The following is an 11,608-nucleotide window of genomic DNA, read 5'->3' as shown; positions in this document are numbered from 1 at the left end:
GGATTTGGTGTTCTTTGTCTAGTCAATGTCAGAAATAAAGAACCTTGTCTCTGGTGCATGACTAGAATAACTTTTTAGTACTGTATATTTTACTGCGTGAGTATACTTCAAGGCTGTTTCTGTAGTTTTGCGGCTAAAATCAATTACACATGCCTTTAGACTACAATACCCAGAAGACCGATGCGTTCATGTCATACGTAATCACGTTATTGTTATGGGCTCCTGGATTTAAAAGTGGAGTCGCAAGGTTTTCTGTGAGTAGCTCGATTAGCCAGTTAGCAGCAAAAGAAAGGTGGTTTTTTTTATTCCTATTAAGTCTTCAGAGACAGCAGTAGGGTTAAGAAATCAAACGTTATGGAGTGTTTTAGAGGCGAAAATATTTTTTTCTGCCGACACAAATAAAACACCTTAAGCACGACGGGAGGAAAAATATCGTAATCCACTGCTAACGTTAGACATTAGCGGCATCAACTGTTTTAAAATTGTTTTTAACGGTTGATGTGCTTCATCATGTTTGTCTGCTGTGCATTTTGCTGTTTATCTCAGCAAATGTCTACTCTGCCCAGAGCTTCTCTTTCAAGCTTCTGCTCCTGGCAGCCGGACAGAGATCTTCTGAGTTCCTGGCGGACCTGCAGATCAGTTTAGTAGGCCCATGACTTTATCAGACAACCTACAAATTAGGACCATTCTAGGTAAAATAAAACCTGTATACCGAGAAGGGAGATAATAGACCGAGACAAAAATCTTAATTTCCAAAAGACATGATAAGAAGGATGCCTTGAAGCACTTTGAATAAAGGTGTATATTTTAAAAGAAGAGAATAAAATATTAGGGAACCACATGGCATCACATTGATTAACCTTTGTGTAATACCTACAGTTATACTTTGCAATTTAGCAATGGGGAAATGCTTGTAATCCTGGATAAAATTACAGAGCTTGTAATTTTATCCAGGATTCATCATTTTATTTTCTCATATGGACTTTGTGGCATTTCCTGATCATCTGTGGCCTCTGGTGGAGAGAGGATGATCCAATGGGTCAAGCTTGTGTTTCCTTTGCACAAAAGCAATGCATTTTAGTGTTTCTTCATAAATGAAATTATTCTCATATCTACTTCTTTACTGTGAGAGTATCCATTTTTTCCTATAAACTTATGATTCTAATATAGGGAAACTAGAATAGTAATTCATTTTAATACTATTAATAAAATAATTTGTCCATCCATCCATTTATCTTCTGTCACTTTTCCGGGTCTGGGTCCTAGGGGGAGCAGTCTAAGCAGAGAAGCCTGGGGGGACACCGAGGTGTTCCCAGTCCAGCTGAGAGATATAATCTCTTCAGCTTGTCCTGGGACCTCCTCCTGGTCACTTAGGAAGAACCCAGGAGGGATCCTAGTCAAATACCCGATCCACCTCAACTGGCTCCTTTTAATGTGGAGAAGTAGCAGCTCTACTGAGAACCCCTCAAGCTTAAATATTTTTGTGTTCATAAAGTGACCAAAACTGTCAGGAAAATGCCTAGACTTCAGCTAAGAGCTAAGACTCTTTGCTTTAACTACATGCAGACCAGTTGTGGTTGTGTGTGTAAATGTGTGTTTTGAGCCAAGAAAATCCCCGCTTCTTTTTAAATCTGGAAATGTGCTAATACGCTGCCATACTGTGACACCACAGGCTACGTATTCCTGTGTGGTAGCTGATCGCTGTAACTAAAAACGTGCAAATGCACGGGGCTGCTGTAATTTAATCTCCCTCAAAGTGTAAGCTCTTACCTCACCTACCAGCCATAAAACGTGTCTAAGGTTGTATCATTGTTCTGTAGTGGTTTTTGACCTAACATCTTTGTTAGGGAAAACAGCGTTGTCTCGCATTATACTCCCGCATGGATCAAGAATCAGTTAAGCAATGATAATGAATACTGTTGTATTTGACAACTTCCCTTAATGTATTCTCTTTCTAGTTCAGCTGAGACATGAACTGGGACAATCAGCTTAGCTCGATCCTGTCTGTAGCAGATGGCAGTGTTGCAAAGATGAGGGTGAGTACATTTAAATACCCTTCCTCTAATTTGTTAGTTGTGAAGGAAATGGTATCTATTTGTGAGCGCTGACTCATATTAAAGCAGGTTTGTTTTATATCTGCCTGAGCAGTAGTTTTGTGAAGGCAAAAAAAAAGTTCATGCCCTACAATGTTTATCAATCACTGACAATAAAAAAGGATCCATGTTTAAATATATTTAAATAAAGGTGCATATCGTTAGCATCAGTAAACTCTTGTTTGTGGAAAGAAAAATCTAATTAATTCAGCTTAGTTTTACTTTATATTTTTCACATGCTTGTCTGCACCTCATTGTTTGAGAAGCACTGGCATACACTCAAGGCTTGTGGTCAGTTCTCATAGCAATCCGTAGATGGCAGCAATGCTCTCTTAAAGTTTAACAGTGATTCAAATTAAGACAGTGCAGAGGTAGTGAGATATTGGAAGTACCCTTTGAATTTGAAAATTTCCTATCCTTTACAGGAGAGGCTGACCCCAACGGTGAAATTCTTCGAAACTGGAGAAGGTGGGTAGATAGAGCAATTTTAATTACTGAGGAATTTCTCAGTATGACTAAAAGTGGAAATTACCCTGCCGTTGTTTATGTCAAATCGACTTGCTGTCTTCCTGAATTAACAGAATTGTGTAGGAGCAACAGAGGTTTGAACCATTTGATGTGGCTTGAGCCATCTGTGAGCTAACCTCCACTCTTCCTTTTCAGATCTGTTTCCAGTGCGTGAGAGGGCTTGTGATTCAGATTCAGATCCTCCTGCTCTTCCTCCTCGAGCCCCCCTTCTCCGACAGACTTCCCCAGCTCTCAGTCCTGGTGTCCAGTGGGCGGACATAGCTTCTGTCCAGTCACAGCTCCAGATGCAGAGTCAGGTGTGTGTTTGTTTAACAATGAGAACCAATTAGCAGTATATTTATGATGTTTAATATGTTGTTTGATTTCAGCAGTGATACAATTTCTCTTCCCAAAATCTTTCAAAGGCGATTGATTCCCTCACCCAGAAGCTCCATGACTTGGAAAGAGAGAAGCACTCTCAGCAATGTCACATCCAGATGCTTCAAGGTAACCATTTGTTGCGCTGTGAACTCACTTTATACTGCATCACATTACCCTCTCATAAACACATGACTCCATTTTGCCAACTAAAAGAAATGAACTGCTATCAGATTTAACAGTGTTTAGTGTGGTCACATCTAAACTAAGGTGTCAGGCCACAGATGAGGCACCCAGAGCCAAGTTGGTAAAACTGCATGCATGTGGATTTTGGCCCACTCTTCCAAACAGATCTTCTCCAGATCTTTCAGGTTTCGGGGTTGTCGCTGGGCAACATTGAGTTTCAGCTCCCTCCAAAGATTTTCTGTTGAGTTCAGGTTTGGAGACTGGCTAGGCCACTCGAGGACCTTGAAATGCTTCTTACGGAGCCACTCCTTAGTTTCCCTGGCTGTATGTTTTCGGTCATTGTCATACTGGAAGACCCAGTCTCAACCCATCTTCAATGCTCTTATGGCTTACAGCCATACCACCCTGAACCTACCTGATCTCGTCTGATCTCAGAAGCTACTCAGGGTTGGGCCTAGTTAGTACTTGTATGGGAGACCGCCTGGGAATACCAGGTGCTGTAAGCTTTGGGGTGGCTGTAGCTCAGGAGGTAGAGCGGGTCAACTACTGATGGGAACGTCAGCAGTTCGATTCCTGGCTGCATGGCAATGTATCCTTGGGCAAGATACTCAACCCCAAGTTGCTCTCCGACGCAAGCGTTGGAGTGTGAATGTGTGTGAATGTTAGATAATAAAAGCACTTAGCTTAGTTAATCACGGAAGTGCTTGTATGAATGGGTGTGAATGGGGTAAATGTAAACGTGTTGTATAAGCGCTTTGAGTGCTCAGAGTAGAAAAGCGCTATATAAGAACTAGTCCATTTACCTCAGTAAGAAGGAGGTTGTTGTTGTATCTCACGATACATGACTCCTATCAATACGGTGCAGTTGTCCTGTCCCCTTTGCAGAAAAGCACCACCAAAGTATGTCCACCCCCATGCTTCATGGTTGGGACGGTGTTCTTTGGGGTTGTACTCATCCTTCTTCTTCCTCCAAACACAACGAGTGGAGTAGATACCAAAAAGCTTTTGGTCTTATCTGACCACATGACCTTCTCTCATGCCTATTCTGTATCATCCAGATGGTCATTGGCAAACTTCAAACGGGCCTGGACATTTGCTGGCATGAGCAGGGGGACCTTGCGTGCCCTGCAGGACTTTAATCCATGACGGCATAGTGTGTTACTAACGGTCATCTTTGAGACTGTGGTCCCAGCTCTCTTCAGGTCATTAACCAGGTCCGCCCATGTAGTTCTGGGCTGATTCTTGACCTTTCTCAGAATCATCCTTACCCCACGAGGAGAGATCTTGCATGGAGCCCCAGACTGAGGAAGATTGGCAGTCATCTTGTGTTTCTTCCATTTTCTAATAATCTCGCCAACAGTTGTTGCCTTCTCACCAAGTTGCTTGCCTACTGTCCTGTTGTCCATCCCAGCCTTGTGCAAGTCTACAATTTTATCCCTGGTGTCCTTAGACAGCTCTTTGGTGTTGGGCATGGTGGAGAGGTTGGAGTGTTATTGATTGTGTGGACAGGTGTCTTTTATACAGGTAACGAGTTCAAACAAGTGCAGTTAATACAGGCAGTTAGTACAGAATAGTAGGACTTCTTAAAGAAAAAAATAACAGGTCAGTGAGAGCCAGAATTCTTGCTGGTTGGTAGGTGATCAAATACTTATTTCATGCAATAAAATGCAAATTGATTACGTAAAAATCATACAATGTGATTTTCTGGATTTTTTTTTACAGTTCTGTCTCTCACAGTTGACGTGTACCAACGATAAAAATTACAGACCTCTCCATACTTTGTAGGCGGGGAAACTTGCAAAATCAGTAGTCGGCAGTCTATTAAATACTTATTTTCCCCACTGTGTGTGTGTGTGTTTTTATCTATCTATCCCCCCCCCCCCCCCCCCCACCCCCCCACCCCTCTCTCTCTCTCTCTCTCTCTCTCTCTCTCTCTCTCTTTTAGTTTACATGAAATACAGTTGAATCCACTTCCGCTGTTCACAGGTTCACTTAGCTTAACTTGCAGCTGCAGGAAGCAAGTGGATTTACAGGAAAATATGGTCTCAATTTTGTGACCCATCAGTACTTAAAGCACCTCTTGAAAGAGATGAGTCCAAGCAAACTTTATTTGTTATACTTTCTTTCTTGGTCTACTGTGGACTGAATTGTGCCTCATTTTTATATTACTTGGAAAGCAATAAATCTAACTTTTACTTAAGTGTCTATAGTATATAAAAAAAACTGCCTCACCATTGTCCTAAGTTCATATATATAGCCAGAGCTGGCCCTCCTGTATCCTCTCTACTCACTATCCATCCTTTCTCTCAACAGTCTGGAAAAAATGCAAAGTGTAGCCAGAAAGGATTCATTCATAATTAAAGATATTAATAAATTATTCTGGTTTGTCCACAAGGCTGTAAGGAGCTGTAGAGCAGATAATATTAGCTGCTCATAGAAATCTGTCTCCTTTTCCAGAGGAGGTTCATAGGCTGCGTGAGGAGTTGAGAGAGAGGGATAGACAAAGGGAGGAATCGAGGAGAGGACAGAGCCCAGGAGCAGACAGAAGGATGGAGCAGTGGAAAAGGGAAGTTGGACGTGAGCTGAACAGTCTGCGGGGACACATCACCCGAGCCACGTCGCTAGGCAACCTGGAGGAGAGGTGCATTCGGGGTGGAGCTGGGGGAATGGGAGGGGGGGGTCATCATCAGAGTGATCTGATGATGATGATGGGTCCAGCTCTAAATTGACATTAAAGTGTTTACACCTCACACAGAATTCAAAAAGAGTTGACTTTTGAAGAGTTGTGTGAGTGTTATTTACTTTCTCTTTCTCTTTCTCCTCAGTTTCAGCTCAAAGCTCCGCCGAGAGGAGCTGGAACACCTGCGGAGAGAGTTGGACCAACTGAAAATACGCCTGAGTCAGTCACACACACAAACACACACCCTGGCATTGATTCAGTGGGACTGCACATGTCCTTTTCCATTATTAGTCAATAAAGGAAAAGCAAGCACCGTCTTGCTTGCAACAGCTGCTCTTTCTTTTCCTTTTGACAGGGAGGCAGGAGGAGGACATGTTCCTCCAGCAGGCACAGGCCAGGGAGACCAGGAGACTATACGAACGCAGCTGCAAGGTATACACACACACACACACACACACACACTGCAACTCACAGGCTGTGTTTGCTTGTGGGTTTGTGGTTTTTATTCTTTCAGATCCTTAACCTTTCTCTATGTGATTTTATTCAGACTGTAGAGGAGCTGACAGACAGCTACAGAATTCACAACACTGAACTGACAAAGACGGTCTTACAGTATTCTCACACACAGCAAGAAGTCCGCCAGATCAGGTATATGTGTGACCAGTCTGTGTGTGTCCAGGTTTTTTTCTTGTCTTGTGTTACATATGTTGCTATAAATCACTTATACCAGATCAACTGTGTCAGAACTGAAGGATGAGGTCAGGAGTCTTGTTCTCCGAGGATGTGAACCAACACCACCTCTGCCTTCAGCACACACATCAAGTAGGTGTCTTCTTTTCTGTTTCTGTCAAATGCAGATGCACAGCATGATAAACTGTGGGTTTTTTCTTTTTCCATTTCATTTAGGGGCCTCACCACTCCCATTCTCCCACAGTCATAACAGAGAGGTTAAAGTTGAAGACTCTGACTCAGAAGACCTTAGCCCGACCCCGAGCCTGGCCGAGGTCAGCTCAGATGATCTCTCGTGGCTGGATGACCCTGGTAGGACTTTATATGGTTTTGGACAGTAGCCAAGGACAGTAGCCTAGTGCACCTGCAGGCACAGCAATACCACGTGTTTGCATTGCATTATTTTCGCAAGTCTTCTTGTTCACCTAGATGTATTGCAACATAGACATGTTCTGACAATCAAACCTGCTCAAATCGAAAACGTTACGCAGGGAAGCAGATGGGCACAATCTGATGGTGGTTTTAGCAAGATGGGACTAGTAGTTCCCCCTCCCATCACTCCCCAATGCATCTGGCTCAACCTTCGGTCTGATTCATCCCAGCAGGTCTGACTCAGTGCGGAGAGTACATTACAGTCTTTGCCAGTTTTGCTTACAGTGAAATAAGCCACTTTCAAACATTCACTCCTTTCCACTGATCTGAGAGCATCTAAATGCACTGGCTTTATGTCTAAATCATGTAATCTGTGAAAGTCAGAGTGGCAGTCTTACTGGTTTGAACCTAGTTTAGGTATAACTTTCAATACAAGTCTGAACTGCATACACCCTTTGACACCGAATGTGTCCACTGTGACACGACATACTTCAAAAGTGCCGCCGTTCGCGGACTTCCGGCAACAAATACCGTAATGCCCCTATATGGCTGTGATGCGCAATTTCTGGGCTTTCAGGAACCGTTTGCATTTTTTCGATAGGACAAACGGTTGCGGAGTTACGGTAATACGCCAGCTGATCAACGTTCCTTTGATCAACCGACTCCGAGCTGATACGCCACGTCTCAATCAGCTGTTCGCCGCTATTGAGGGCAAGAAACGGGCACTTCAGCAGCGATCGCCCGGCGTTATTAACAGTAGAACACAGAAAAAATATCAACTTTTTGGAGAGGAATGATGTCTCGTTCTTGTCTGATATAAGACTCTAACTGATCAACACTTCTGGCTCTTCTTTGTTATATTTTTCTTTTCATGATATGCCAGTTGTTTCCAGCTGATGAAAGGTCTGGACTGCAAGCAGGCCTGCTAAGCACTCAGACTCTTCTACTACATAGCTTGCTGTTGTAATAGATGCAGTACGCAGTTTTGCATTGTCTTGTTGAAATATGCAAGGCCTTCCCTGAGGAAGACAGGAGTGTGTTGCTCTAAAACCTGTATGCACCCTTCCAAATGTGCAAATTGCTAATTCCATAGGCACTATTGCACCCCCATACTATCAGAGATGCAGACTTTTTAACTGATAACAAGCCACATGGTCCCTGTCCTCTATAGTCTGTCCATTTTAAATGAGCTTTGGCCCAGAAAAGATGGTGATGTTTCTGGATCATGTTCACATATGTCTTCTTCTTTGTATGATAGAGCTTTGACCTGCATTTGTGGACGGCACGGCAAACTGTGTTCACAGACAGTGATTTCTGAAAGTGTTCCTGAGCCCATGCAGCGATTTCCTGTTCTTTATGCAGAGCCGCCCGAGGTCCTGAAGTTTACAATATAGATTTTTTTAACTTGTAACTGCGCACAGAGATTTCTTCAGAATCTCTGAGTCTTTTGATGTTATTACGTACTGTAGATCAGATATTCAAAGTCTTCTCAAGTTTATGTTGAGGAACATTATTCTGAAATTGTTCCACAATTTGTAGATGCAATTTTTTTGCAGATTGTTGAGCCAATGCCTCCCAGAGATGCTCTTTTTTTTTTAATACCCAGTTGTGTTGCTGACCTGACATTTTACTCAGCGTCCCAAACTTTTCGGAATTGGGTTTGTACTGAAAAGGACTTTAATGGAATAGACCGATATTTCGGGAAATAAAATCTGCTCAGAAGTTTCTTCACTAGAGTTAAAAGAAGACGTTGATACCACTCCAGTGTCCGTCCTGGAATACACACATGCTTGCTCTTCAGCTATTAAAGGATTTGTTAGTCATGAGTGCTGCTAAGCTTGATTTATAGTTTATTATTATTTTACAATCTAATTTATCTGTATTGTAAAACTACAACTAGTCATTTTTACATGATGATTTTGTATGGATTAAACATAAAAATTACACCATGTTAATGTTTAAGGCAAGGAGCCAAGCTTCAGGTGACCTTATTTCCAGTCTTTATGCTAAGCTAACCATAGCCTCGATGTAACTTCATCTTTCATTATTGATCTTCTTGTGACCGTCACCAGTGAAGTGTTGTTATACAAAAAAAAAAGAATACACAGAGTAGTTTTAAATAGAAATAATAAATAAAAAACTCAAAATTAGATATAAAATATATGTGAGTATATAACCTACTGGTGATAGTGACTGTAGCGTCACTGTCAGCAGGTTTGTAGCCCTACTGTGTTCTTCCGTCCGCAGAAAAAAAACACTAAAGCTCTCATTTCCTCTCCAACAGTCTCTCCAAAGCCGGTCGTTTCTTGGAGAAATTTAGTACTCTGTGTGCCTGTGTGAGCTCATGCACCGCTCGCCCCTGAGACTTACTGTAACAGCGGGTTGATGTTCCCGGAAGAGATTACCATCACTGCTCGAAATGTTTCCCGGAGTGATTTGGAACCATGAAGCCAGAATAATTTGACGATTGTATCCACACACACACGTGCACGTGCACTCATGCCAGTACATAGTTGTTAAGGGAAAACATTTGAATCTCTTCCAACCTAATCCCAGATGGTAGTGCAGCAATGAGGTACCTGCATACACAAAATTAACTGCTCCTCTCTGCTCCTAATGTCTGCCAGCTCTTCATCAGAAGCCCCGAGCACGTCTGAGTATTCAGTCCAGACGGAGTGACTTTGCTGGTCCTGGATCTGATGTGGAGGGTGATGACAATGATGAGAATGATGGTGATGATGATCTTGAAGATGATGTGAACCCAGATTTAGGATCTGACTTAAGTCTTGATGAGCTTTGACCTTTGTGTATGGTGAGTTTCTTGGTAAAGGTGAAGACTGAGGAAGCGTTCACCAAGAAAAAGACAGCAGACTGCATTGTTGCTTTGTCATTGTGGAGCTCGATGAGAAATTAAATGAAGAGCATAAAATATAAAACTTTGTAAATCAAAAAAATAAGTATTGACTGTGCATACAGGAAAGCAACAAGTAATTAAATGATTCTACCTATTGCTGTTTGGATACGATTATTTTTATGGGAAACTTTTGGTTATTTAGGAAAATATTTGAATGCAGTTTTGAAACCGTTATTTGTGAAAGAACCAGAAGTGTTGGACTCAGGACAGATCCCACAGTGTGAAGCTATTTTAAATGTATTTTAACTGACTTGAAACTGGTCCTGTTTGAAACACCCACTCTCATTCATGTGTGTTTGTTTAACGCATCAAAGCATTTTTTTTTTCCCTCTCAGTCTATTTAGTGTAATCAGGTACAGTTTAGGACTGAAAATCTTCTGTCTCCACATGCACAGACTGATTGGATGCTGGGAACAAGTTGAGGTGATAGGCAGCTGTTTAAATAGTTCTTTGTAAGACCTTCAATATAAACCCCTTTTTCTTTCACTATTGTGGAGCTTTGTGCAAGTATAGAAGCACATTTGTAAGGTGCATTATTCCTCAGTGTAAGGCACTAAGAGAATAAAAAGTTTTAATTGTTGCCACACCCTCTGCCCGCACGATGCGCACTACTGGAAGAAAATTATGGGTCCTACTAGAGTTAAGGATAGAACTGCTGTGACTGGTCCGTGAAACCACAAGGTTTGTTTTTAGGCATGACAAAATTAAAAATAGTTATGTTTAGGTTTGTTATGATTACAGATTTTTGGGGTTAGGTGAAACTTTGATGTTTGTTAAGGTTTGGGCAGGACTTTCATCTTTGCCCACAGCAGCAGTGGGATCCACGATCACACATAACTGATCACTTGGCTTTGAAGAGCACACTGCTGGTTTTCAAGCCTGATATGCTCAAAATGCATTGAGTTGGTAATTTTTAAAATTAGCATTTGGATCACTTCATGGGCAGTAATATATCACTTCTAAAGAACCACACTCACTCTTGGGTTCTGGTGATCATGTCATGACTCTGCATCAAAAGTTACTTTACAGTCTTAAGTGTGCAACTGTAATAGATATTTAATGGGTTTTTCATCCCGTCATAAATGCACTCTTCAGTCCAGAAGGAATCTGATGAGGGATGGGATATTGGTTCCTGGTAATGCAGCATAAGTGGAGGTAAATAGAAATCAAAAGCCATTACCATTATCAAGGCGCCAGCGCCTGTCCATCTCCTCTAAGATCTCCAAATACTCACAACTCAGCAAAAGAGTTGAAGGTGTCTTTATGTGACAGTGTCTGACATGAATCACACTGTGCCAGGTTAGGTGTCAAGCTGTTAGATATTTCAACTTCCAGACACCCCCCATCGAGGATCCCAGACCACTGTGCAGCACTGCAGGCAGGTTATGTGTTCAGTGGGTTGTATGCATTCAGGCTTCAATACTATTGACCACATACACACCATCCATCTGAGTAACAAGATTGCCCCACTGGCCTGTAGTGAGCAATACAATACCTTCTAGAAAACCGAGCAGAACATATTGTATAGCTGTTAATTTTGTTGTGTAAGACATTTAATAAAGACTCATCTATTTGTTATTGTGGCCACATAACGGCTGATGAATCAGACCCTTTTACTGCCATTTTATGAGATTTGCCAAGTATTGTGCAGTTAAGCAGAGCAGTGATTCATTTATTGAAGATCTGTAAAATAAATGTTTTGTGTTTTGTCTCCAAAAAATAAAAGTCTGTTCAAAAAACAAAGAGATT

At 41.8% G+C, this 11,608-nt stretch overlaps 1 protein-coding gene and 1 non-coding gene across 8 annotated transcripts; both read left to right on the top strand.

The window, feature by feature from the left end:
* The first annotated feature begins 48 nt into the window (after positions 1-48).
* Positions 49-11,602, top strand: LOC115779438 (dynactin subunit 1). 7 transcript variants are annotated; one of them, XM_030728110.1, is made up of 12 exons: positions 49-96; positions 1,959-2,036; positions 2,519-2,561; positions 2,757-2,917; positions 3,026-3,107; positions 5,622-5,805; positions 5,990-6,063; positions 6,200-6,276; positions 6,392-6,492; positions 6,575-6,666; positions 6,751-6,885; positions 9,573-11,602. In XM_030728110.1, exons 2-12 carry the CDS (start codon positions 1,971-1,973, stop codon positions 9,743-9,745), a joined length of 1,188 nt encoding a protein of 395 aa, XP_030583970.1. In that variant the 5' UTR covers positions 49-96; positions 1,959-1,970; the 3' UTR covers positions 9,746-11,602. The 7 variants fall into 7 exon arrangements, with proteins under 7 accessions (XP_030583970.1, XP_030583972.1, XP_030583966.1 ...); XM_030728112.1 differs by having other exon boundaries at positions 73-96; positions 1,964-2,036; XM_030728106.1 differs by lacking the exon at positions 49-96 and adding an exon at positions 182-254.
* Positions 3,552-3,670, top strand: LOC115779664 (5S ribosomal RNA). The gene has a single exon (XR_004019915.1). It is a non-coding gene; the product is annotated as a 5S ribosomal RNA (ribosomal RNA).
* Positions 11,603-11,608: the final 6 nt, after the last annotated feature.

Source organism: Archocentrus centrarchus, chromosome 4, assembly GCF_007364275.1.
Source record: "Archocentrus centrarchus isolate MPI-CPG fArcCen1 chromosome 4, fArcCen1, whole genome shotgun sequence".
In the NCBI taxonomy this organism is placed as follows: domain Eukaryota; kingdom Metazoa; phylum Chordata; class Actinopteri; order Cichliformes; family Cichlidae; genus Archocentrus; species Archocentrus centrarchus.
The sequence above is the reverse complement of the archived record's forward strand: the minus strand, read 5'-3'. Positions and strand labels throughout refer to the sequence as shown.

What these genes read in the sequence shown, in the direction of transcription:
- LOC115779438 (XM_030728110.1), top strand. Translation starts at nt 1,971, where the DNA reads ATGAACTGGGACAATCAGCTTAGCTCGATCCTGTCTGTAGCAGATGGC. An exon ending in TATACGAACGCAGCTGCAAG is followed by an intron (nt 6,277 to 6,391) that starts GTATACACACAC and finishes GATTTTATTCAG; the next exon opens with ACTGTAGAGGAGCTGACAGA. An exon ending in CAAGAAGTCCGCCAGATCAG is followed by an intron (nt 6,493 to 6,574) that starts GTATATGTGTGA and finishes CACTTATACCAG; the next exon opens with ATCAACTGTGTCAGAACTGA.